The 27,975-nt window shown below is 33.4% G+C and overlaps 2 protein-coding genes and 3 long non-coding RNA genes across 8 annotated transcripts; 2 read left to right on the plus strand and 3 right to left on the minus strand.

Annotated features, from left to right (window-relative positions):
- The first annotated feature begins 783 nt into the window (after positions 1 to 783).
- Positions 784 to 27,865, plus strand: LOC100870340 (elongation factor-like GTPase 1). 3 transcript variants are annotated; one of them, XM_086910795.1, is made up of 6 exons: positions 784 to 2,181; positions 2,254 to 4,045; positions 4,168 to 4,290; positions 4,444 to 4,598; positions 26,721 to 26,908; positions 27,527 to 27,865. In XM_086910795.1, the coding sequence occupies exons 1-6, from the start codon at positions 1,497 to 1,499 to the stop codon at positions 27,713 to 27,715; spliced, it is 3,132 nt and encodes a 1,043-aa protein (XP_086766921.1). In that variant the 5' UTR covers positions 784 to 1,496; the 3' UTR covers positions 27,716 to 27,865. The 3 variants fall into 3 exon arrangements, with proteins under 3 accessions (XP_086766921.1, XP_003692512.1, XP_086766922.1); XM_003692464.4 differs by having other exon boundaries at positions 784 to 4,045; XM_086910796.1 differs by lacking the exons at positions 26,721 to 26,908; positions 27,527 to 27,865 and adding an exon at positions 6,060 to 6,422 and having other exon boundaries at positions 784 to 4,045.
- Positions 13,554 to 15,797, minus strand: LOC147657209 (uncharacterized). Of its 2 annotated transcripts, none has more exons than XR_015292760.1 (2): positions 15,225 to 15,797; positions 13,554 to 15,084 (listed from the first exon to the last, which is right to left on the minus strand). It is a non-coding gene; the product is annotated as an uncharacterized LOC147657209 (long non-coding RNA). The 2 variants fall into 2 exon arrangements; XR_015292759.1 differs by having other exon boundaries at positions 14,643 to 15,087; positions 15,225 to 15,749.
- Positions 13,640 to 14,152, plus strand: LOC116414120 (uncharacterized). The gene is made up of 2 exons (XR_004224577.2): positions 13,640 to 13,874; positions 14,003 to 14,152. It is a non-coding gene; the product is annotated as an uncharacterized LOC116414120 (long non-coding RNA).
- On the minus strand, positions 17,495 to 23,961 carry aos (protein argos). The gene is made up of 4 exons (XM_003692470.4): positions 22,631 to 23,961; positions 19,454 to 19,674; positions 19,143 to 19,314; positions 17,495 to 18,656 (listed from the first exon to the last, which is right to left on the minus strand). The coding sequence occupies exons 1-4, from the start codon at positions 23,039 to 23,041 to the stop codon at positions 18,408 to 18,410; spliced, it is 1,053 nt and encodes a 350-aa protein (XP_003692518.1). The 5' UTR covers positions 23,042 to 23,961; the 3' UTR covers positions 17,495 to 18,407.
- On the minus strand, positions 25,434 to 26,024 carry LOC147657210 (uncharacterized). Its single transcript, XR_015292761.1, has 2 exons — positions 25,886 to 26,024; positions 25,434 to 25,671 (listed from the first exon to the last, which is right to left on the minus strand). It is a non-coding gene; the product is annotated as an uncharacterized LOC147657210 (long non-coding RNA).
- Positions 27,866 to 27,975: the final 110 nt, after the last annotated feature.

The following is a 27,975-nucleotide window of genomic DNA, read 5'->3' on the forward strand; positions in this document are numbered from 1 at the left end:
AGAGATAGAGCTAGCAATCAATTCTTACTTTATCTCTATATTTTCTATCTCTTCTTATCCTTTTCTATGTGTTTCATAACATAACATTGTGCAGATGGCGCTGATTTTAATACTTTTAATTTATCTTCATCTTTTATCTATGTCTATTACTTCTTTTCCTTCTCTAGTTTATTTTATCTATGATACTAAAGATGACGCAATTCCATAATTTTTCCTACTTTATCTTTATTTCTTTCCATTATTTGCTTTTTTCTTTTTTTGCAAAATTTAATAATAATTTTGCATTTCATTGCATTTATTATCTTCTAACTTATTAATAGAAAATATTAAGAAAGTCTATTCGAGTCAATTTTTATATATTTATATATAAGAGATAAGTAAGTAAAAGGAAAAATGTTAAGATAACTATTTCTATGTGAAATAATAACTCTTAAATCATTTAAATAAAAATAAAAAATGATTTATCTTTTTATAATCTTAGTTTTTTGATCCATGTTAAATAATTTTATTCAGTTTAGCTAATACTATTTATTCTAAAATTTATCATTTTTTTCCTATATAAATACAGTAAAAAACATAGTCATAGATGGCACAAAATTTCATATTTCTGCGCATGTGCATTTATATCATATAACACATGTCTTATAACTGAAATTTTCTTGCATAAGGTTTTAATATTTTGTTTATCACTTTCTGATAAGGCTAATAACGATTGTTTTCGAGCAATTTTCATGACTAATTGATAAAAGTAATAAAATAGAAACAATTCGAGCATTTATTGGTTACGTGTTATGACTACATATATGATTTTTGGTGCACGCTAAATTTTCGACACGTTTTTTATTTCGGAATTTTTCGAAGCAATGCTAAAATTAATTTTTTTGTAACGATTGAAAACAATATTTGGTTATACGAACGAAGATTCTAAAAAAATAAAAGATCGAGCTACAAGGCAATATTTTATATTAATGGTTCTAACCTCTGAAGATAAAGAAAAGTGTCAAAAAGATTTCTCCTTTAGCAAATATATGTCCAGTGAAATTAAGAAAAAAAGAAATAATTACAATCGTTATTTTCTGACTAATAATCTGTCAGTGTTGCGACCGATTGAGCAACTGAAACAAGTGGTATGCTTTGGAAGACGACGACGATGTCAACAAAGCTACGATACATCCTTGTGTTTGTCGAACGTTACGTACTGTGGAAACAAAATAAAGTGAAATAGTGTTTACTATTATTTTATCAAGCTAATACATTCATAAGTACATCGTATACATAAAAATATATTATACATTAGACTTTATTTTTCGACGTACTTATATTATTTCTTCGTTTGTTTGATAAAATCGACAGTGTTACACATCTTATAATCTTCAAGATTCATCATTCAGTTTAATATTCATATTGTATTTTATATTTGTACATTTATCAATGCTTCAAAAATTCACATTTATATTTGCTTATGAATTAATCACAGAATCACAATTAATCACATAATGCGACTCATTAGTCCAGAAAAATTAAGTGAAATTCAAAGCAAACCAGCTAATATAAGAAATATTTGTATATTAGCTCATGTAGATCATGGCAAAACAACTTTGGCAGATTCCTTGGTTGCTAGCAATGGAATTATTTCTAATAAACTTGCTGGTAAATTACGATATTTAGATAGTCGTCCCGATGAGCAACTTAGAGGAATTACAATGAAATCAAGTTCTATTACTCTTTATCATAAATATAATTGTCAAGAATTTGCTATCAATTTAATTGATTCTCCAGGGCATGTAGATTTTGCTTCAGAAGTTTCAACAGCTGTTAGACTTTGTGATGGTGCCATCATTGTGATTGATGTGGTAGAAGGTGTATGTCCACAAACGCGTAGTGCATTATCTATTTCTTATACGGAAGGTTTAAAACCAATTTTAGTATTAAATAAAATAGATAGATTGATTACAGAAATGAAATTGTCTGCATTAGATGCTTATGTGCATTTAACACAAGTTTTAGAGCAGGTCAATGCTGTAATGGGAGAATTATTTGCCAGTGATGTAATGGAACGTGAAGAAAAAGAAGAATTGAGAAAGGAAAAAATAGAAAACATTTCTGAAAGAAATCTAGCAGATTGGCAATCTGTGCTAGAAGATATAGATGATTCCAACTTATATTTTTCTCCTGAACAAGGTAACGTCTTATTTTCCAGTGCTACAGATGGCTGGGGATTTGGCATCAAAGAATTTGCCAATATATTTTCAGCCAAATTAGGCTTTAGTGAAAAGGTTCTGTTGAAAACACTTTGGGGAGATTATTATGTAAATACTAAAACAAAGAGAATAATGAAAGGAGCTCAAGAGAAAGCAAAAAAACCTCTATTTGTTCAACTTATTTTGGATAATCTTTGGTCTTTATATGAAACAATAACCGTTCGTAAGGATAAAGAAAAAGTAGCTTCAATGGCTAAAAAGATGGATATTAAATTGACAACAAGAGATTTAAGGCATACAGATTGTAGGGCTCAATTACAAGCGGTTTGTTCCCAATGGTTACCTTTGGCTCGTGCCTGCCTCGACGTCATATGTGAAAAAGTTCCAGCGCCGCATAATTTAACTTCGGAGAAGGTAGAACGTTTACTAAGCGGAAATTTTGATTTCTCTACATTACCAGAAGAAACGAGACAATTAAAAGAGACGTTTTTAGCTTGCGATCCTTCTCCTGATTCACCTATCGTTGTATTTATATCGAAAATGTTTCCAGTAGAGAAAAAAGTATTGCCAGAAAATAAACCGAAACCTTTAACCTCGGAAGAATTGGCTCAACGAAGAGAGATAGCACGAACAAAACACGCGGAAAAAATGATGAAAGAACAACAAATGGCAACTGAAAATACAGAGCAAGATGTTAATACCAGCAATTTGAACGGCGGTCAATCTTCGCGATCAGAAAATATGATTTCGAAAGAAATCGACGAGGAAGATGAAAATTCGGAAACTACGTTAATAGCGTTCGCTCGGATTTATTCTGGATGTTTAAGAGAGGGGTGCAGTGTATACGTTTTAGGTCCAAAACATGATCCACGTGAAATATTGAAACGACAAAAAGCGGGTGAGTCTGTGATAGACGAGGATATCACGTTAAAAGATTTAAAACCTGGGAAACACGTGACTAAAGTTACTATACGAAAATTGTACCTTTTGATGGGCAGAGAATTAGAACCTGCCGACAAAATATTTTCTGGCAACGTATTCGGAATTGGTGATCTGGAGGATCACGTATTAAAGACAGCGACCCTTTCCACCACCATTGCTTGTCCATCCTTTTCGGAACTAACTTCACTCGGTGTACCTATAATGCGTGTTGCGCTCGAACCAAAACATCCGAATGATTTGCAACCATTGATCAACGGCTTGAAATTGCTTAATCAGGCAGATGCCTGTGCCATTGTTCACATTCAAGAGAGTGGGGAAATAGTATTGAACACTGCTGGAGAAGTGCATTTGGAAAGGTGTTTGGAAGATTTGAAATTACGATATGCGAAAGTCGATGTAAACGTATCGGAACCTATAGTACCATTTAGAGAAACGGTCGTACCACCGCCGAAAGTTGATATGGTAAACGAAGCTATCGAAAAAAAATCCGAAGATGTTAGTTTTGCTACTTGGACAGCGAATCGACAGTGTTACTTTGAAATCGACGCGAAACCTTTACCGGAAAAGGTAACTAAGATTTTGGAAAAAAACGTGGATTTAATAAAGTTGTTCTATCATTATGATAAATCACGTTCAGACAAAGAGGAAGAAAGTGGAAAAATTGCGTTGGACCTCAAAATGGAATCATTGTGTTCGATGTCGGAAAAGAAACAACGGGCATTAGAAACGTTTAAAACTGAATTGGCGACTGCGTTTCGGGAAGCGGGACAAAAAGATGTGTTGGATAAAATATGGTCGTTCGGGCCACGAAATTGTGGTCTTAACATCTTGTTAAACGAAACCGATTATAAACAGAGAAAATTTTGGGAAGGTCATTCAAAGTCTACGGATCCACGTGCTCCGTAAGTATTCATCAATATATAAAATAATTAAGTGAAATTAATTAAGTTTAAAGTATTTTATCATAGTCAAATATTTTGACCCGTTTAAATTGATACTTAAACTTATTATCTATGATGTATAGTTACGAAAGTGGTATGGTGAACGGTTTTCAATTGGCAACGCTTGCTGGGCCTCTATGCGAAGAACCTATGATGGGTGTCTGTTTTGTTGTGAAGAAATGGGAAATTTATCAAGATTCTCAAAGGTATAAATACCTTTTTTTTTTTTTTTTTTTTTTTTTCATATAGTAGATTAATGTTTCTTCATATTTATCTATTTTCTTCGTATTATTACTTTTTGTTTAATTCGATGATAGAATCGAATATTGAAAAAAAAAAAAAATAATATGTGTTATTAGTGAAAATAACGGACATCAAAATCAAGGACATGTAGATGGTGGTCATTTGATGTCGACATGCAAAGAAGCTTGCCGTCGTGCTTTCAATTCAAGACATCCTCGACTAGTTACGCCTATGTATAGCTGCAGCGTTTTAGTCAATTCGGACGTATTGGGTAAGTGAGATGAATTCTAAACAAATATTTTTTATTTTATTTTTATTTATTTCTTCAATTTTTGTTTTTTTTTTTGTACCTTTCCTATTTGAAATTATAATGAATGAAAGGTAAAGAAAGATCGATTGATCATCATGAGTTAATGGATGTTATTAGGTCGATTAGAAGATATGCATATTATCAAATTTCATACATCTTTCAAGATTAAAATAAAAAAATTTGCAAACAAGAATACGATGAAACAAAGTTTATTTATGTTATCATGTTTTTAACGAGTTTTAATAATATAACTGTTGCGATTATAAATTTGTAAGAAATTTTTATTACTTGAAAATAATAGTAAATATAATTTAAATTCATAAAAATATAGAAAAAACTGCTCAATATATGAAAGAATCATAAGAGTTAAACTAACAGAATATTATATAACCAAATATTATCCTCTAATCTACCCAATAAATTTTTTGCACATAGCGTGTATAATAAATAATCAAGTATAAAAAATATATCATTCGATGTAATCACGATTTTTGTGCATCGTTCATTGGTTTCATTGAATGATCGCATCAACACAAAAATATGAGCTAGTAATATGAACAGTATTACAGTATTATGCATAACATACAGTATTAAGTATAATTTTGAAAAAATTTTTTTATTTTAACTAGCTATTTCTCTAGCTAGTTCTATGAAAAACTAAAAGCAATTTATCGTGTGAAATAATGTGTGAAAATATCATGATTTTATTCTTTATTTAAAAAAAAAAAAAAAAAAAAATCATAGATAAGAGTCACAGTGACACGTTATCGGATTTTTAAAATATTATTATCGATATTTAATAAAATGTTAGAATAGATGCGTTTGATCGCGAGAAAAAGGTATGATGATTTTTCATAATTTATCTTCGGTTGATAAAGTTGGAACACAGTTTGGAACGGTGCCAAGAAGTTTTTCTATGCCCGTTCATCACCACGGAAGGAACGTAGTCGTTGTTCAAATCTGTTTGCACCAGGGCACAATATAACACGGTAATAGCAATTATACATTCAACGTTTGTTGCACATTCGATCGTTACATACGATCACGTCGTGTAATCCGAATTACAAAATACAAGTCATTCTGTCAAGAAAGAAATGACTTTGACAATGTCATTTTGTCGCAATATATCAGAATGGATGTTACGGGTGTATTGACGTATAATTGATACAATATAGTATAACGTGTTAATATAAATATAAACATCAAAAAATAGATGGATCGATATAAATAAACGAGCGAAGCGAAGCGAAGCAGGGAGAGATGCTTAATAAATAAAATGTGAAATGTGACGCTAAGCATAATGTAATTATTTATCGTATCGTTTGTTTTTTTTCTTCTTTTTTTTTTCCTTTTTTTTTTTTTTTTTTTTTTTTTTTGGAAGTTTAGCTAATGAATCTAATCCCAAATAATTGAATCCATTAGTTGCCGTACTTTGTACCATGGAAACTTCAATCGTTCGCTCGTCTCTTCTCTGTACGCGGCAGACTCCTCGTCGATCTCTCGATGGAAATGATCTGTAGAGGCGAAATTTGTTAAGATCAACCGGTATAATGTAATAATATTGTCACGATTAATGTTCGTGCATACCTGAAACGCTGCGCTTATATCTTAATGGCCGTCCTTTTCGATTTCCTTGCACGCACATCATCCCATAAACACGAATTCCTGGCACACTCGCGTACGTTGGCTGATCGTGACTCATAGGACCCTCTATATATGTATATAATCAATTTCGTATTAAAATACAAAGTGTGAAACGTGCGATTACATATTCGCATTTTGAAATAATTTCCAAAGTTGTTCCAGTTCACGTGTTGTTTCACAAGAATGTTATCACCGTTTCAAAGTTGAAAAATATTGATTGTTCCTCGTTATTTCTTACCCAATATATTGGCGTCGGGACAGCGACATATCACGAGATAATGAGATTTCCCTGTTCGCACGTTTTGTAGCGCGAGGAGAGACCAGTCTCTTGGTATTCTGCACTCGCGCATTTCCGCCACCGGTTCACACGTTTTCACCAATGTTAGAGCCTAAATCGAGAGAGAGAGAGAGAGAGAGAGAGAATTTCAATTAACGTATGCGCCATTTTTCTTTCTTTTTTTTTTTTTTTTTTTTTTCTCTTTATGGAACAAATTTGCACGTGCAAATACAAATGTGCAAAAAGAAAAAAAAAAAAAATATTTTCCAATTAAAAAAGATCATTCTGAGTTTAACATTTTAAACGATTAAATTTAGAAACTTAACTTTCAAATTCCAATTAAAAATAAAGATATATTTGAGATTATTTCTTTCAACGTGTCATCGTTATAGAGGATAGTTTATTTAAGATATAATTATTAAGATTTATCAGTATTATTATTTAGGATAAAGAAACGTTTAACAATTCGAAAACTCGTTATACTGGTTGAAAGTGAACAAGCGTACTTTTTTTTTTTTTTTTTTTTTTTGCGTACGCTAGAAAGGTTTCTGCCATCATTCTGTCGTTTCTTTTTCCCTCGTATATCTGACTTTCGTTGTTTCTACACCGCAGGCATATTCTCGGGGATAAATGAGACGAGACGAGACGAGAAAAAAGAAAAGATAGTTTTCAATTTCTTATCCTCTCAGAATTGACGTTATTTACTTAATTAATTAATTAATTAATTAATTACACAAATAAATAAAAATAAATAGTTATCCTGTATTCGTGTATGATGCTAAAGAAAATCAAGAGAGAATCAAGAAAGAAAGAAGAAGAGAACGAATGAGAGAGAGAGAGAGAGAGAGAGAGAGATAGAGAGAGAGAGAGAAATTGCTCTCGTCTCGAGATCTTGGAAACACTTACACAATTTTATCTATCCATATCCAGTTCCCATAATCCCACATAATAAGTAGTATACATAAATTGTTTATATCTCGGTATTATTAACTTTCTAAACGATTGAACAACTTATCGTGTATCAAACGTTTAATGATAGTCATCGCTTGTAACTAACAGCCACCAATTTTTTTTGTCCCAAAGTTATACGATGTTTTTTTTTTCCTTTTTTTTTTTTTTAATCGCAAAGAGAAAACGTGCTCGCGAAATTGGCGGTCGAGATTTTAAAAGTAATCGTTAAAAGAAAAAAAAAAGTAATTAAGAGATACGGGGAAAAAAAAGTGAAGAAAAAAAAGAGTTGCGAGAGATGATGAAATCGAAGATTAAATTTACGTTGCGTTGGATAGAAAAAAAAAAAATTAATACGTGATAATATACGGTCCTTCGCTTCACGTGTTTCAACGTCGATAAGATCGAATTCAAACTTTGGAACCGATTTACGTAAGAGCGACGAGAAGAAAATTTGAAGAAAATTTGAATTACGCGCAAAATCCGACGTTTCGATGAATTGAACCGTATTGACTTCCGTTCCGTATCGTTCCTTTCGTTTCGTTGTGTTAAGCGTAACGAGGTTCGATAAGCGTAACGTGAAAAAGAGAAACATTCTAGACTCGAGAGAAGAGATACACAGGAGTGAAGCAAAGGAATAAAGAAAGGTCTAGTAAAGCGGATAGTGCGGCAAGGCGACTAACCTTGGTTCGTGGGTCGGTGACCAGCTCGGTAGTGTGGAGATCGTCGCTGTCGAGCGAGGCGCTGCAAGGATCGCGGTATCTTCCTGGGCAAGCGCACAGAGGCTGAGTAAAGTTCAGCCTAACGTAAACGGCATTGCAAACCTGCTGTACCGCGCACTCTGGTAACAAGTAGATATGCTGATTGTGCGGATAGTAGTGATACTTGGTTGGTTTTGCAAGAGCTGCGCTTGCACCCTCCGGTAGTCGTACCCCAGTCTATGAATCGATCGATAAACATTTTTGTTAGACATGCGTCGAAATTTAATTTCGATTCGAAAACTGAATTAAAAGTTGAGATTTTTAAGAACACGAATAATTAAGAGGAACGAAAGAAGAAATAGGAGAGACTAGAATTTGTCGTGTCGTGAATTCACGATCGTGATGATTCTTGATGATTCTTGGTGAACCACAAACTTGATTGTTCCATTATGATAATATTGCTAAAGCTATAATTCCAAGAGTATTTCCAGTACCGATGCCGACGTTAATGCCCGGTATTTTCTAATTCTTTGCCAATTTCTAAGAATCTTTTCAAATCTTCGAATAATCGATTTTACGTTAGGAACAAAGAACTGCTTCAATAACCATCATTATTTTCTTTTTTCGTTACGAGTGTTTTTCGTTATTGTACAAAGTAGTTATTTATTTCTTATTTAACAGAATGCCGTTAAAGGAATTAAATTCTTACTTTTATCGTTACGTTTCATTAGTCCGGTTTTTCATTTAATCGTAAGATTGATAATTAACGATATTTTTTGCTTAAAATGTACCACGTATAATATTAATCTAGAACAGCTATTTTCATAACTGAATATATTTCATTGCTCGAAGCGGATCGAGAAAATTGTCTTACGAACACATATACTATCTACGTAGTGCATAGATATAATTTACGTACGAACACGTACAGTTGAACGAGCAATTACAATAAAAGCGTGTAGCAAAGTCGTTCGATTCCTTCTTTATCCTCTTTTTTTTTTTATTTCTTTTCCCTTCATACTCTTCTCCTTTTCATTCTTTTCTGCTTGTTTTGGTATCGTCACGTTCCACTACCGATATTAACATCAGCCGATCCGCTCGCACGTCACGGTCATGAACACTTGCCCTCCTTTTGAAACGTTAAAACGAGCAATGCGATTCGTGACAATCTTCTAAAAAAAAAACATTGAACCAATATCCAAGAAGCTGAACTTGGACGACTCGAAGAATGCAAGTATTTAGAATCTTGTCCCATTCCTTTAACTTATATAGGTTATGTTACGTGTCGACGATTCACGAGTTTTGCGCGCGAACTGTAATTTCGATAAATTCGCTAAATTCGTAGATGGCGTTGATAATATCGAAATATATTCAGAAGAATCGACCGATTCGATTAAAGTTTTATTGGAGGTATGATATATGATCGATATAATATTTTATAATCGTAATCGTAATCGTAACATATATATTATAATTTTGTTCATTTTTGTTTCTTGATAACCAATCTCAAGACATAATTATCTTGATTAAAACTAATTTCCTCTCTTTTTTTTTTTTTTATTATCGAAATAATGTATCATATATACAATATGTGCAATATTTTAATGTTAAATGTCTATTATTATAAAATATATATAATATTGTTTTTAATAACATATATTCTATCAAAATAATCTCATATTTCAAATAAAAACTTTTAGGCCATCTTTAACGGCCAACATTTTCTTTCCCTCCAGTATAAATTGCTTGCAATAAAATTTTGATATTGTTGAAATCTCTTTTCAACTCAATACTTAACTCACAAGAAATTTATATCTATTATTTTAGTATCATTGCTATTTTATTACGCGAGATTGTGTGTTTATTACATTTTTATTTTTATTCCTATCTTCCTCTTAACCTCAATCTCACATATGAACTTTTCAAAATCGAAACTAAAAATATTTATTTTTTTTATACTTTTTTTTCTTTACCTTTTTTTTTTTTTTAAAGAAAATGTCGAATCACAAAAATAGAAAAAAAATTCGAAATTTTTTAAATTTTAAATTCTATATTTGCTACACGTTTTTGCTCTATCATTTTGTCGTTTATAAAATGAAGTCGAAAAAAATTATTTTATTTATTTTTAAATTTTATAAAAAATTATTAATTGTTTAAAATATAATGAGAGTGTTTCACATTCGATATAATCTGATTTTCCAATCATAAGATAATAATATATATATATATATATTTTCCGGGTAAAACGCAACTTGATCCTTATTATTAAAATAATTACCGGATGTTATGATCAATGAAAGAGTTTAGGATGAAAGAGGATGAGAAAGGATGAAATAAGAAATAGATAGAGGAAAATGAAATTGTTCAGGCAAAAAAAAGTGGTGAAGTTCATTATACAGGAGAAGAATAGTTTGTTTTCGTTAAACAAAGTGCATGATTTAGTTGCAACACATCTTTGACCTGTGAAACTTAACTACTTTATAGCAGTGTAGTTACGGTACTTATGGTATAGTTAAACATAGTTATAGCTTAAACAGTTATATTTTGCGCGTGAAATGTTCCGCGTATAAAATCCATCCTGTTTAAAAGTACACAAATGAAATAAAATGATTCATTCTCGTGAGAAAAGAAAATAAAAAAAGAAAAAACAAGAAGAAGAAGAAGAAAAAGAAGAAGGAACAATATTGTATGAACATTGAATGAGAAGTGCAATTTTTCTCAAAAAAATAATTGCTCAAAATAACCGAATATTTCTTGAATTATTATAAATTATAATTCGTTTCAGTTCAAACAAGAGAGGGTATAGAATTTTTTTAGGTAAGATTGATCGATCCAGAATAACAGGCGGGCATAACATTTTTTTTTTTTTTATATATGAAATTTTAATACATTGAATTTCTGGTTATCCGTGTTATTGAGTGGATACAGTTAAATATTTTCCAAGAATCATTGCATAATTTGTTTGAAGTGAACAAACGAATGAATGAGCGATTAAACGAGTGAATGTGAGTGAGAGCGAGCACGTGTAGATATACAAAGGATATAAAGTGTGAAAGATGCATGCATACATGAATCAATTAAGAGTTAGAAAAAAAGAGAAGATTTTAAAGAGAATACAATTTAGTATGAATGGTTCATTATTATTGCTTCTAACTACACAATCATATTATACGATCTATCTGCAATCCGATGTTCTTGGATAATATTACTTTTAGAAAGCAGCAGATCATTTTTCCTTATAATCATTTACATCCTATCATTTGCATTTTTAAATTAATATTTTTATACAGAACCATAAAAACCTATGCAAATAAGTTTTTTTTCTTTTTTTTTTTTTTTACAACTCGAGTCAAACAGTTGTATATGTACAAAAGATCGAAACTCGTAACTGGAAAAATATTTCGAAAAGATATTGCAAAATCAGTGATGAACGTCTGAAATAATAATAATTTCACTCACCTCGCCAAGATTCGTGTAGTTCATCGTCAATTTGATCTGGGGCCGGATCTTGCCCGTGGATTCTCGCATCTCCTTCGACGAGGTCGAGGCGGGAGTGGTGGTGATTTCGTTAAAGCTGGTCGTCGATTTCTTCGAGGATGGTAAAAAGGTGCTCGCGTCCCGATTCGAGGCGATCGTTCTCGAGGAGGCCTCGGTGGGGAACGTGGTCAAATTCGAGCTGCTTGTATTTATCGCCATTGTCGACATCCTAGCCGTCGTCGTCGTTCTCGCGGTCGTTGTGCTTGTCGCGCCACGGTTGCCCGTCGACGGTGCGCCCAACTCTGTCCTCGCTTCCGCGGTCGACAAGGTCGACGCGGATGACAACAAACCGCCGCCCGTCGGGGACGCGAGCTCGGCGGAAGAAGACGGGCCGTGACTCGTCGACAATGACATTGGCGCAGCGGACGTCGATGTAAACAATGATGTCGTCACCGTCGACGGCAAGGACGAGGAGGAGGAGGAGGACAAGAGCGTCGTGATCGAGCCGCTGTTAATCGTTGCGGCAATTCCACGAGGAGGTATAGGATTCGTTATAATGGAATCGACATGGCTCTTGCCGCCATTGCTGATTTTTGCAACGTTGCCAATAGTAGTGGGGCCTATGCTGTTCTCGTCGACGCCGCCGTTGCTGCTAGACGCAATCATCGAACTGCTCGTCTCCTCTTCGTTGAAGTACGATGGCGCCTTCGCACGCCGATATTTCATCTTCCCGCTACTCATCGGATCGGCCTGCAATTGCGGCGGCAGAGCCATGCATCCAACTGCCAACCATATGGCCGCTCGAACAGTGGACTTCATGCCGTTCTGTTGATCGAAGATCGAGGGAATAGAGGTTCTGTTCAAACGTGACTGTTCTCAAACGAGGAGCTCCTAGAAATAACAGAAAGCGACTACGTATTAGATTTCTCTTTGTTCGATGTTATTTTTTTTTTTTTTTCAGCAAACGGATGTTTTTATTTCGTCGAAAAATTAACTGTGAAAGATATACACTGGTTGAGAAAGATCAATCGATACAATAATCGATATATAATTGAAATATATTTTGAATAGCATTTAAATTATATCTGCGCGTATCCCTTGCAAACAAGAGGTAGAAGGCAGAAGCGTGAAACGGAGATGCAGATTGTAAGATGATAGAACGAGAGATCGCGTGGAATCTCGTTTCAGATATCTCCCTTTCTCACGCGCTCACTTCTTTCCTCTGTAGCTTTCACGGGAAATACCATCTTCTCGTCTTTCTATAAACGAAAAGAGTTCCGACACTGTGCATGCTCGGAAAGAGTGTGCTAGAAGGGAGGAAAAATGATATAGAAGAGGAAGGAAAAAAGAAAAAAAAGAAGGAAAATCTCGAGGGAAAGTTCGAGCTTCCTTAACGGTATCGGGATTTTTTTATGCATCAGAGAGATTGAGGGGGGAAGGGGAGGGAGAGAAATAATGGGGCGCGATTTTCTCGACGTTCAATTGAATCGTTAAATTTGAACGCACTATAGCGTGCTTGTGCACGCAGGTCACGTGTGCCTCCTATTCTTCTCTGCCATTATACCACGGAATCTTCACCTTTGATCTCGTCTCTTTTGTTTTCCTCGTCAAGCCATCCATCTTTCCTTTCTTTCTCTTCGTTCGTCTTTCCTTCCATTTTTTTTTTTTTTTTCCCCCCCCTTTTGAATTTTGAAACCGCGTTCCAAAATTCGCGAAAATTTTTTCTCATCGGACGAGAGAATTGCATGTGGATACACAGTGAGAGTGAAAAGTGAGTATATATACATTTTGAAAGACAAGGGATTTATTTGATGAATCTTACTTTTTGTGTGTATTGGAAAATTGATCGAAAAAGTGCAAACTATATAATAAGCGTTTCTAATATATTATATTTTGACGTTTTTACGATTCATTTGCTCGTTACATTCTCGTGCCGCTCGCGTCGCTCGTGTCGCGGTAATTATAGCATCGCGCATATTCACCATGCGGATACAGTGAAATCAGGTTAACCTGTTACATTTCTCGCAAGCCGTTATCTTCCTTTGCATGTTCAAGGCCGCGGCATGCAATGACCAGTAAAATCCACTCAAGCGGTTAACGTACTTACAGTTGATTCCAAAGATATTCTCAGCCGTACCAGGATATTCTCTGATATTTCACGAATAATATTACGTATCGATCGGGAAAAAGGTGAATGTCAATTTTTAAGATGTGTACTTCTTCTATGATAATATCAATTATTTTGGATGGGAAATGGAATGGAACAGATAGAATGAAAAATTATATTTATTAAGAATTAACTATTGAAATATTTACAGATGCTGAATATACTTTTGGGATCAACTGTATCTACTTAATTACAACCCTCGATGCGTTATACGTATACGCGCCTCTTCTTTCACTTATTTTCGATTTCTTTTACGCGTAAATTCTAATAACGATGAAATAAATATTATTTTGTTCTTCCATTTTTCTTTTTATATATTTCCTTCTAACTAAATATAGTTTTTCTGGTTTTTCAATCTACACCGCGATCCGAATACGTCTAAAATATCTATCCAATGAAGAGAAACTTAACCTCACTTTTATTGCGAATCATCGAGTTATTTAATTATCTATTACTTTCTATTATCTAGGACGATTGTTACGAAGATTTATTTATTTTCTTTTTTTTTTTTTTTAGAAATATATAATATCTATAAAATAGGCAAAAAATTCTAGAATAGATCAAATATTATTAATGTCAAAATTGTGAGTCTGTGACAGCATAACAAATATATTTATTCACTCCTTTCATAAGATTTAAATCCGTTGGATTAGCTTTTATGCGCATTTCAAAAGTACAATGAAACAGTTATACGTATAAATATTATCAGATGAATTACAACAGCAAGCTATGAGAACTATGATCAAGAGATAAATCTGATGAGGATAAAGCTGAAGACTTATACACTTATAAACTTTATACATTCATTTTATTTCTTTTATTCGCACCTGTTCGTCGACACTTGTAACGAACGGTATCCCATCACGCGTCATATGGAAATCAAACGTGAAAATACTCGAAGTTTATCGCATCCCCGTGTTTTTTTTTCTTTCTTTTTTTTTTTTTTTTTTTTTTTCAAGAGGTCAGAATATATGATTGATTTATCTAGGAAGTTTGAGGCGAGTTCGTTTCAATGAATATATCTCACTCTCGCTTCCTGTATTTGTTTTTTTTTGTTCATTTCTGTACATTTTTAATTATTACACGAAGAATCTACGAGAATTTGTGGAATTTGTATGCCTGGTTCGCATGACCTCGATTTAGAAAAAATTACTTTCAACTTCTCAACTATTTCTTTGTTTTTTTTTTTTTATCTCGAGTAAAGGAATTATTATTCCATTTCTGATCCTGATGCTTCTGCCATAAAAACAAACAAATGTCTCAACTGATTTAAATGGAATTAAATTTAAATAAAATTTTTAATCTTAACCCTAGTTTGTATATAATATAGAACATGAGAAAATATCAAGGATAAATAGTCCCTCGGAACTCACCCTCGACCATCCAACCACCACGACCTCGATTTCGATCTTGATCTTGATCTGGGTCTCGACCTCGACCCCGACCCCCGAGCACAACCTCGATCTAGTCTTCTTCTGGCTAGTTTCGATTCTTCGCAGTGTTGCCTCTTATAATAGCAGTTTTCCCGAGCTGTGCGCGACTATAGCTGGATGGCGGCCACCTTTCTTTCGTGAGAAAAAAGATCGATAATAGAGCGATGGAAATGGATATCTTTCGATTAAATTTTATTCGTCCCGGGCGATGTATTCGATGATCAGAACGATTATGTATCACGATAATGTATCGAACGCTCGACACCCGCTTCAACGGAGTTTCGAGCGACTCAAACCACGGTCTTATCGTTCAAATATTCCCGCATCATCGAGACTTTGGTTTGGACATGCAGAATCTCGAAGTAGAAGGAAATATATTGTATACGAGCGACGGAATTTGCCCGAGGAAGCAAAAGCGAACGCCACGCTTAGTAGACGCGTTTCAGAGTTTCGAATGGGACTGTGAGCCTCGTAGAAGAGACATGCTGCCTATGAGTCCCGACTAGTCCCACTTACCAACCAACCAGAGACTCCTTGACTATGCGTGGAATCCTAAGCTGCATCTCCGCCAATCCTCTACCTTCGTTTGCTCCTCCATCGACACATCTACCTATCCACTGCCGACTGAATACTCTAGATCGATACCGGTAGATATATTATTTTCATTCTTCTTGCGAAGAGAGAGTTATTAGGGGCGAGATTTGACAGAAGAGAATCGTAACGAACCTGGTTGTAGAAGAAACTTACTGGATTTTTAAGAAAAAAAAAAGAAAAAAGAAAATATGCGGTACTCGATGATCGAAGTGTAAAATACAACCTTTTTTCCTTCTCATCTTTTTCCGTTCCCACGCTTTACTTCCTTTTCCTTGTTTCTTGCTTATCCTCTTTATCTTTCTCTTATTCCATATCTGTATCTTTTCTTTTTAATTATATCTCTCTTCCTCTTAATTTTGATCTCATGTTTAATAAAATACGCACGCTTCGATAAGAAAATATTTGTATTCTTATTCTTTTTTTCTTCGCTGCAAGTGTCTATCGAGTATTACCGTTAAAGTAACAAACGTATATATGAGCCATATTTAAATTTATATGGAGTTAATTGCGCATGTGCACGAACCGTACTGGAAAAAAGCGAAAACGGAAGCAAATCGATAGCAACGGTACCGCTACTTTTCACGCGTTCGATCGAATACCAGAAAAATATATCGGGCATGAAATCATTCTGGTTCTCATCGGGAAACTAGTTTATTTTATCGATGCACCGTCGAAACCAGATCATTGAACGATAGATTTGTAATCTGACATGGTCTTGATTTTTTGCATACTCTTAGCCCTACATCTCCGACGTCTGTAACATGCTGATCCTCCCCTTGCAAATGTAACCAATCTATGTAACGATTTCTTTAATATATCTACTTACACATTATAATGTATGTGTAAATGATACATACTATCTACAATAGTAATTAAATTTACATGTTATACTTGAGCAACCGATATCGAAACGTGTTAATATACGTGTAATAAACTATTGCAAATTCAACGAAATATATTAAGTTTACTTTAATTATTATTGCATTCACGTAATATATCTATTTTTAATCAATTCTATTTTCACAATTATATTTTTGAATTTTTTTTCTTTCCTTTGCTTTTCCATATTACTTTTATATTTTCTCACAAATTTTCCTGTATCATAATCTTTTGATAAATTTGCTTTTTACGACATCCACTATTTTTTTAGCACAAACGCATACAATTATAATAGTATATTATTAACTGGTAATTTAATGATTAATGTTAGCTATTTGATATATAAAAAGATGCAAATATTAAATTATATTCAAATGCAAAAAATTAATTCGAACATTGATTTAACTATTGCTCACAATTTATACATTTCTAGTCGGTAACTTTCAGGTTCTTGGTTATGTAGAAAGCGTTAGTACTTTACAACTTTAAAACTTTCGCCATCTGGCGTTGCATGTTGGAACGTGTTGGAAACTTGTATCAAAGATTTAATTTATCGACTGAAGAAAATTTATTTATTTTTATGAAAAACAAAAAAAATGGGAAACATTTCGTTGAAATCAAATTATATTTAATATTATTTTATTTAATATTTATTAATTCATATGATTTTTTTTTTAATTTGAACTTTGACATATAATATAATTTAATAATAATAATAATAATAAATTTAATTATTGTTCTGTTTTAACTTGTATATTGTTAAAGAAATAGAAAATTGATGATCTAATTATATAATCTTGATAATAATAATGATAAATCCATTAATAATTATAACTTGTTAATAAATGACAATTATAATAGTTATGTAATACATTAATCGTAATAGTGATGATGGCGCAGTTAATAGTGAAATTTATTTATTTCACTTTTTTAAAATTAAATATTTACAAACACGATATTACATAGTTCTTAGCAATATAATATACCGAATACAATTCACAGATAACATCGTTCCCAAAACAATCGGTAAATAGGGATGTTATAAGTAATGTTTTTTAGTTTTAAATATGTCAATCATTATATGACATTCTATATAATACAATACAAATATATATAACAAATATTTCCCATCAAAACCGAATGGAATATTTAACGTTCAAATATTTTTTATTTTCGATTAGAAACGAGAAAAATTTAAATTTCCTCGTCAAAATGGTATCATATGCATTTCGATGTATAAGTGTATATAAATCAAGAGAATAATGCAGTGTTTCAACGTATTTGTTGATGGTTCTATTCTTTCTCTCTCTCGCGCGCGCTCTTTCTCGCTCTCTCTCTCTCTCTCTCTCTCTCTCTCTCTCGCTCTCTCTATCTCTCTTTCTCTGGACGGTAAACTCATAGATTCAAAATAAACGGAAATTATTCAAAAAGATCCAAGTTTGATACAAAAGTTGGGATCAATTGAAGTTAATCACTTTCCGTGATTTTCTTCTTGTTCTTGTTCTTCTTTCTTTGAAAAAGAATGCTTTGACAGTTTCATAAATCAACAATGCACATGCCGATCACAAATATCACAAATGGATGTTTTTTCTTATTTCGTTATACAATCATGTACATATAATAATGCGATACGTTTTAAATTTTTTAAATTCAAACGTTATAAATCGCTTCAGAATGGTGCGATTGCGAAGGTACGCAATACCCACTATACGTTTTAATCTCTAGTACACCGGAATAGGATCTTGCTGGAAGTGAACCAGGGTCGGTATGTCTTCTTGGACATCGATGACCTTTTGGGCATTGACAAAGAGGCGATGCATTTACCTCTTCAAGTTGCGAGCTCCGTCTCTTTCGTACAGTGAACAATCGACAGGGTTCTTTGTGCTGACAACGTAATCTCTGAAAAGATTAACTTAGTTCAAAATTGACTTATTTGCCTTTTCATCTTTTCAGCAATTTGATTGAAAAGATTGACATTCTTCTGAATATATTCAAACATATGCAAGAATGTTCAAAAGATATGTATGCGTTATATGTTTGAACTTTTTTCGCGAATATATTATATTCGGAAAATCATCCTCATTATTGAAAAGGTGAGATCCTTTTTGGATCCAATGAAGCGAATAATATGTGAATAATGAAACATTTAAATTTTTTCAAATACACTTGAAGTCTAAATTTTTTCTTTGTCTTTTATTCTCTATAATCGTGTTATCGAGAAGAGATGAAATGAGGTTAGAATTCCGTATCCCTAGCACGAACTGTGAGCTTGTAACGAATAAATATACCATACATATATATATTTACCACGTACGGAAGCGGAAAAGGGAATGGGAATGCGTACGCCAACACAAATGCGAATACGGACGAATGAAAAAGACTTACGCTTTGAGGAGAGCACGCAAATGCATAAATAAATCCTGGGTTTCCCTCGGAAGACCTATAGGCTTGTCTTCGAACTAGATAAGGTACGCTGCCCGGTCGGCATCGGCAATAAACTCGCTGAACCGTTGCATTAGCTGGTCCCCCTCCAGGAGCTAAGGTCCATGTGACGTCTCTGTAAACAGTAAACGGCCATCTTGTATACGAGACGCGTGTATATCTGTGTTGGACGCGTAAAGCATTCGCGAATCGGTACGTTTGATCGTTCCGCTACTTGATGTATACTCTCGATTAGACGGACGATCGCGACTAACTTGAAGTAACGACAGATGGGTAGACGTTTCACCGGCTCGCAAAGCTTGTACTGCCGTGTTTTATCAACTATCGTATGTCCGTCGTCTCCGTGTAAACTACTGGGACAAGTACGACCATCCGGACAACGGCATTGCCTCTCGACCCAAGGTGATCCGTATAAATCCACCTTGCTGCAAACTTCACTTCGGTCCGAACATTCGGGCAATTCATCTTCACTATCCTGAAAAATTATAATCAAAAATACATTTTTATTAGCATTTTATGCACAAAACATAAATATAATTAATGTTTAATCGAAATTCTGAGGTTCTATTTTATAATCAGAAATAACTGATCAAGCTTTTATTCGACTTATTTCACTTCATTATATCGTTGATCTAGAAATAATTCGATTTTCGTGTTCGATATTTGTTATATTCGTTCTCGTTTTTGTTAAAAATCGATTTTAACAAATTTTTAATTTCGAACTGTAAGAGTTAATCGACCGAAGAACGAAAAACAACACAAAGATCCGTTAGTCCTTTGAAATGAAGACTAATAAAAGCAACAACACGATCGATAGCGGATCACGGTCACCACGTACCGTTCTCAGCTTGACCCCGCTTCACAAGAAACGTTCGGCCTATAAAGGATGGATAAAGGACCAGAGAAAATATACATGTTTAATACTTTCAATATTTTTACTCAATATATTTATTTATTATTTTTTCATTTTTATTTCATGTTTCATTTCTTGTTTATGTTTCGCAAATCATAATTTTTAACATTTAACTTAATCTATTTGATATGAAATAAAAATATTGTAGAATGTGATTTGATTATATGATTGATAATGTTAAACTTATTTTGATCGTATCATTTGATAACTTTGATTTTGAATAACTTGGAATATTGGAAGAAGATATATATTATCACATTTAACATTTTAAACAATTTTTTTTTGTATAATTTTTACAATTTAAAATCTTAAGAAAATGCACTGTATATGATTTATTAATTGATAAATCGATTAATTCAATTTCGATTTCTGAATAACTGTATCATGAATGAAAAGAAAAAGAAAAATGAATCAAAGAAAATCCACAAGATTGCATTAAATAAGAAAAGAATTTGCGAGCACATGTTCAAGAGAGAAAAACCGATTGAGCAAAGGAAGTTCTGTGTAACATGCTCAAGAGGTACGTGCCTCTCTGTTAAAGAATAGACATCTGGTCTAACTACACTATTCAAACGGCGTCGGTCAATCCGCTGAATGAGGCAATCACGTACGTCCTGTCGACTCGTCGTTTGCAATCTACATGCTGTTCGAGCACCTAAGCTAAACATCTCAAATTCCCTTTCTTAGATTTTTACCAGTATACGTCTTCTTTTCACCTCTATTCCATTTCTTTTGGTCTTTATATTTAAAAATATCAAATTAAGTATAAAAATAAATAAAAGACAACGAAAAGGAATTTAAATTTTCATCTTTTTGATCTTAACAACAATAATCACAATTGTAACAATTATGCAATTAAAAAGTATACAAATACTTGGAAATATGAATGAACATGTATTGAATACTATGTATTTAACTTCAATTTCATTCATATAAAAATTGATCCTTATAATGACAGGTATAAACTAAAGATAGATTGAAATCTGAGCTTTAATTTATAAAAATCGAATTTCGCTTTTTTTTTTTTTTTTTGCTTTTATATTTCCAAATAAATTAGAGTATCTCTCGATTTTTATAAAGTTTGTATAGATTAATTTAAAAGATTCATAGAAATTCAAATATTTATATCATGAAAAATGAAAAACATGATAGAATAAAATAGAAACAATTTTAAGAGGAACAGTGTTAATATTATAAGTATATCGGGCAACCAAGTCTCTTTTAAAATGATTGGCCACTTTTTCCTTTCTCTGTACCTTCTTATTGCCGAGTCCCTTCCGTTCTCCCATATTCCCTTCTCTTCCTTCCATCCCCACCTTACTTCTTTGCCTTACCGTTCCCAGAAGATCGTACGTATTAAAACCTTCGGTGGCTGCAAACTAAAATGGGATAATAGGGAGGCCGGAAAGGCTGCGCGTTCCATCCGGAAGTTCTCACGCGTCTCTCGCTTCTCTCATAGCCACAGTGAAAATGACACCTGGTTCTTGAGCCATAGTATGTATAATAACTATATGCTCGTGTGCGTACGCGTGTGTGTATATGTGTTCCGCGTTCCATGTGTATTTATATATACACGTATATATGTATCTATATATATATATATATATATATAGTTACGTATTATGACAGATAATCCAAAGAATATACGCGGCGATCAATTAAAGATGTGAGCTTAGAACTTTATCTCTTTGTCTTGTCTTTATATCGTTTCTCATAATTTTTATGAAATTTTTTTACATTGCATAGTACATTGTTGTTCGCTTATTTTCCTATCCGATTGCCAAATTATGCAAATATATATTATGACTTTATCTTATAATGCAATTTTCGAAATAATTTATTTATTATTTTGTACAGGATATGAAATATACTTGTTTTTTTTAAAAATTATTTTTGTAAAATAATGGAATAGTAAAAGAGAATAAATTGAAGAAACTTGTGTAAATGTTTGATAATAGCGATGGGAAAAATGTCGAAGGAATGCCATTTTCAAATTGATCACACGATCACTTTCTCTTTTCTCTTTACATTAGATAATTCGAAGAGTATAATAATAAGTATTATACAAATATCTTTTTGCTTAAGAATTCAAGAGTATTTATTTTTTTTTCATTAACATCAGGAGGATCACGGGAGATACAAATTTTAAATAGAAATATTTATCTTGCGATAATTTTACGATTAAAATGTCTTCTTACAATTGTAAATTAAACAACAAACTTTTCGAAATAAGTAGAAAGCAAGATTTAATTTAATTAATGGTATATTTTTTTAACGAGATTATTCGTTGCAAAAATTTATTTAAAATTGATATTATTTAAATCGTTTGAATAATCACAGTAATTATTTTTCCATGAAATAGTATATATTTTGATATAGTTGTTAAAAATTATATGTTTCATATGAACGAATACATAAGTGAAAAAAGGAAGTGAAAACGTTGTAAATATGCGTCAGCTTAATAACGTAGAGAAAAAAATCGAAGATAATAATTTGACTCGAATCAACAAGAACTTACCCCGATTTGATAAAGGACTCTAGGCGGTTGATGTATCGGCCGATGTTTCCTCTTCTGATCGATCAAATCAAGTTCGATCGCTGTATCCTCAAACTCTTGCAACTTTGCAAGATACTTTCCATCATCGAAAGACAAATATTCATTGAGAAATTTTTGCCCAGTTTCGTCGAGTTCTACGCCAAGGAGGCTACCTTTGCTCTCGCGAACGAGCAATTGCCCGAACATTGCTAACAAAAAACAGATCAAATCAGCCATCCTTTCGCGCACGCGCGATCCTTCCTCGCCTTTTCCTTCCTTCTCTTTCCTCCTCCTTCTTCCTTCCTTCCTTTTTTCTCTTCTCCGCGTCCAACAAAATGATATATTTGATATACAAGTTTTTACTGATCGGTGATCGCAACGATCACCGATCATCGAACAAATGCCTCTATCGCTATGTAAACAATGTGGTCGCCAATTTTCGACCAAGATCGAAGGTAAGAAGTCAAAATAACACCGTCAACAGGATACATTTGCACATAGATATATCACGATTCATCGTAAGCATTTATTTTCCATTTTTCATTGACGCGTAATAAAACATATATATCGAAATCGATCTCGATCTCTTATATATACATATATATCGTTTCAATCGAACTCGATATTATTATATTTCTATCACTGTTTCTTGTAATTGCTTAACAAAAATACAGAAATATTGTTAATCTCTTTTTCTCGTAATTGTTCCATCGGAACAACCCAACTGTTCAAATCGATTCGATCTTCGTAAACTCGAATTTTCCGGTGTTTTAACTCTCTTGTTAGTGTTATCGCGTTCAACGAGAAAACACATTCACCGACAGTGGTGGCAGCAGCAACGTGGCTGGCGTTTGCGCACGCTCTCGAAAACAATCACAGTTCTGTGCACGATATCGTTAATACACCGATATACCTATTCACGCTATTTCTCGTGTCCTTGCGTTCTCCGCGTCTCTATCTTCTTTATCATACGTCCTACGTACTCGGCATCCTACGTTCGAGCGGTCTTAACGATTAATGTTTTGCAACACGATTCGATTTAGTCCGAGGTTAAACGACTCGCAACATTCGCGGTGCGCCGTGCCTATACTATTCGTTCGACTGAACTTCTAACAGCTAGAGGCAAAACATGAATGAGTCTCCCTTCTCTGCTCTTCTTTTTCCACTCCATTCCACTTTACTCCACTCCATTCCACTCCGTTCCATACTCCACCCCACTCCACCCCACTCCATTCTACTCTCCACTCCACTCTACTATACTCTACTCCACTCCACTCCACTCCACTCCACTCCACTCCACTCCACTCCACTCCACCCCATGCTTCATTCCATTCCACCACACCATACCACACTCTATTCCATTCCAATCTACTCCACTCCATTCCACTTCGACACAGCTCTCTTCTTTTCTTGCATCCTTCTCCTTCGGATGCAACCACCAAGCCGCACTCGTCACTTAGACTTTTCTTGCCATCTCTGTCTCTCTCAGTTTTATCTTTCGTCTTTTTTCGTCCTCCTTTATCCTATTCGCCTTTCTTCCCTCCTCCCCTGCTCATACTTCCTTTTGCCCGTACTACCTTTTTTGTCAACTTTTATCTCCTCTCTTTTACGTTTCTTTTATCCCTTTTGTCCCTTTGCTTCCGCCTTCGTTTATTTTTTAACAACTTAACTCGCCTTTACATCTATCTGTAGTATATGTCTATCTATCTGGATAGTATTCGCGATTAGTAATTTTTACCGTGAAAAAAGACAGTGTCTGTTCCTCCGTCTGAGAGATGGAATTTTTTTTTCTTTCGAACGCGACGAGATTAACTTGTTGTTCCCGCGAAATCGTTTCGTATGGAACGCGGGAACACGATGGTAGAAGCCAAGAATAGGAAAAGAGGTGTTGTCACATTTATCGAGCGTACTTGGAAATATCTGTAGGAACAACGCGAAACACATATAAGTAATCTAACTACGTAGCGCGGTAAAAAACGTGTGGGTGGTGGTTTGGTCGACGCGGTTCTCAAGATCATCTCACGCGAGATCGCGTTTGTATTCGAAAGAATATTATTGTCGAATCGAATTAAACTTGCGTGGGTCGGTTTAAGCAGCCAAAACGGATTGCTACTGCGCACGCGCTTTCGTACGTACGATCACATTTTTCATTTCAATGTGATTTGTCCAAAAGGTTCAAATTCGAAGAAGACGATTGGCAATTGTAACAATTTCACTAGCAGATCCTATCCAATCACCGTAGCGATCGCTCATTGAAATTACCGTCGTGTTACGAACGATTGTTGTGTGCTGCCACTGTAATATAAGCGGCCGATTGTGTAACATACAAACAGGCAATGAATCCAATTACGTGACAATAATAATAAAAATTATTTGTATATGAAAAATATTTACGCATCTGCCAAAGAACATTCTCTTCGCGTTATATATAACATATTGATAGCTAATGTGTTGCTCGAAAGTGTTGGTTACTGAATTTTTTAATCTCTCTTAAATCTCCTATATGTTAAATTTCATGTTATTATATTACTCTAATTAAAATTAAATTGTGCTAAAGTTACAAAATATACGATTATCAAATCATATAAGATTTTCCAAAGAGCGATCATGAGTTTGAGGATCGCTGTTTCATTGATTGAGGCCGTGATCCATTCACTCATACTTTTTCTCTTTTCCTTTACAGTTCTTCACTCTTCTCTCATTTGTTTCCTCTGTCTACCTGCATTGCTGTACTCTTACTCTCCTTTATTTATAAAAACGAATAGGAAGAGAGATAAGATCCCGATTTGATTCTGATCTGATTTTATCTCGTCGCATCAGATCGAAGAATAGAACACAATATAAGTCAAAGCGAGTGAAATAAAAAGCATGAACAGGTAAGGCATTGGTTCAGATTATTTTAGAATTATGGTTAATATATATTCATAATTCATTCGTTCATTCCTTTCCATTTCTTCATTGTTACAAATTAGAATTTTTTCTAATTTTAACTTTTCTTCTTCTTTTCCATTGTTTTGATGCATCTATGTAAATATAAATAACGTGTAAATGCGCGAGAAAAGAACTCGGAATAATGATAGATGTACGCGATAACCTCGTTAAAAAAGGCTAAATCTGTGATCTCTAATCTATGATCTCTTCTTTTACATACGTTTAATTACTGCGATTTCATGTGCAATCTTTTAACTCATAAATAATACACGCATCTTTAAAACCTAAGTTTTATGTTATTTTTACCTTAAGATTTGTTTTCCTGTGTTGGCGATAATTTATTACAACGTTTTAATAAATTCGCTCTATCTCCACTTAGAGAACCACTGTGTGTGTGGCATGAATGAATTCTTGCCCGTTGAGAGAGGAGCAAGACTTGCTTACGATTCGACGAGGAGTTTGAAAACAAGGTGGGGTTGAGAGAGTAGAGCATCGAGGTAGAGAAGCTAGTAGAGAGGGGAATTGTAGCGTTGGAAGTAAAGTTATAGAGGTGAAACTCTCAACAGCGAGATTGCAGCATAGTAGCGAGAGAAAAGGAAATAGCGAGGGAGAGAGGGAAATGTGTTTGTATGTATGCATGTGGTGAGATCGTAACGTTACCACGAGTAGGTAAAAAAAAGGGGATACACCAGATTCTTGCATGTACCGGCGATGGAAGAAGGATGGAAAAGGGCAGGTGAATGCAGGTGCCGCAACCTACGACCGGAAACTATGCTCCTTACTCTTCGACTGTAAATGCTGTGCAACTCTATGTCTTCACCGTCCTAGCGAAGAATCCCGACCGACAGAGAAAGAGATCGTCTTAACTGGGAAGGAAGACATTATCCATGTAACCTAGAAATCTTTTTCGATGAAACGTCTTCTCCTATATATCTTTTATATAGTATATGAAATTTTCTTTAAATACACTATTTCAAAATATATCGTATTTTAGAAAAGAAATAATTCAAAATTATTATTAAAATAATATAGAATTTTAAAATTTGCTATATTGTTTAAATAGTAAAAAAAAAAATAATAAATAAATAAATAAATAAAGAAACGGAAAAGAAAAAACAAAGAATCAATTTTTTTGTTTCAGGTAAATTATATGCTGCGTTTGGAAAAAGACAAGGTCGAGTGATTGCCGCGGAAAGTGCTCTCGGATTTGGTGGACAATTTCGCGTACTTGCAACTTTACCTGTACCGGAGAGTTTTCAACTTGCCAGGGAACTGCGAACTCAGACATCCGGGCTGGCCAGTCCTCAACTGGTTTTCAGTCATTGGGAGGCAAGTTTTTCCATGTAAAGAGAACACGCGGTCAATATCTCGATATTTTCCACTTTTCAATATCACGAAGTAATTATTAAATATTCGCAAAAATATATAGAAATATTCTTTGTTTTTCTTCGGTCGGTTTTACATTATAATTAATCAATTATTAATTGCTTAATTGCTAATTACTCTTTATTTATTTTCATTTTTCTAACTTTTTCACGAACAAAATGACATATATAAAGTTACATATATATAAATAATTTAGCATTTCATTCAGTTTTTCGTTATTGTTTTATGTATGATTTCATAAAAATATCAAGAAATATAATTAACAAGATTATATAACAACATATATATTTTCGTTTATTTAATATAATATATTATAATATACTTATGTATATGTATAAGATACATGTATATATATATATATATATATATATATTTTATTAAATACTATCGATTTAAATTATTAGTACCTTTAATAATTTACATCAGTGTCCTATATTAAAAATAAAAATCTTACAAAAATATCAATACTATTACTGATAGGTATTGATAGTATTAAATGAATTTTATAATATAGTAATAATATTATATGAATTAATATAATATTAATCATTTCATTCATAGATAATCGAACAAGATCCTTATTGGACGCCTTCTACGGACGAGGAATATCTACATTTCGGTGACAAAGCAGATAGTGAAAATAGAGCTAAAAAATATATAGATGCAGTCCGTCGACGCAAAGGTTTACCTGTGGATTCTCAACTTGTTACGCATGCGGAAAAACAACGTACTCTTTCCAAGAACAAGTAATCCTGGATTACTAAATACACTCTATGCTATATTTTTCTTCGTGCGATTTTCCATTCAGGCTGTATATATCATCCAGCGCATGCGGCATCACATTTCTTTTATATACACATTGGATATATCAACAGCCTGAATATAACAATTTAACTAATAGTTCGAGTTTTATTTAATTTGTAAAAATCTTCCATTTCCTAAACCCTTTTGCACAATTTAATTAATGATATTAATGAAATTTTACAAGTGATTAATTATATTAATTATTT

Source organism: Apis florea, unplaced genomic scaffold (assembly GCF_048593485.1).
Source record: "Apis florea isolate Af1SG1 unplaced genomic scaffold, ASM4859348v1 contig_3203_pilon, whole genome shotgun sequence".
Classification (NCBI taxonomy): Eukaryota; Metazoa; Arthropoda; class Insecta; order Hymenoptera; family Apidae; genus Apis; species Apis florea.

Bases quoted from the DNA above. Each gene is read 5' to 3' on its own strand.
- LOC100870340 (XM_003692464.4), top strand. From the start codon at position 1,497: ATGCGACTCATTAGTCCAGAAAAATTAAGTGAAATTCAAAGCAAACCA. The intron at 4,291-4,443 runs GTATAAATACCT...ATGTGTTATTAG, and splicing joins ATTTATCAAGATTCTCAAAG to TGAAAATAACGGACATCAAA. The intron at 4,599-26,720 runs GTAAGTGAGATG...TTTTTGTTTCAG, and splicing joins AGTCAATTCGGACGTATTGG to GTAAATTATATGCTGCGTTT.
- aos (XM_003692470.4), bottom strand. From the start codon at position 23,041: ATGATCGGTGATCGTTGCGATCACCGATCAGTAAAAACTTGTATATCA. The intron at 19,315-19,453 runs GTTAGTCGCGAT...TACTGTTTACAG, and splicing joins CCCATCTGTCGTTACTTCAA to AGACGTCACATGGACCTTAG. The intron at 18,657-19,142 runs GTAAGTCTTTTT...TAATCTTTTCAG, and splicing joins TTGCGTGCTCTCCTCAAAGC to AGATTACGTTGTCAGCACAA.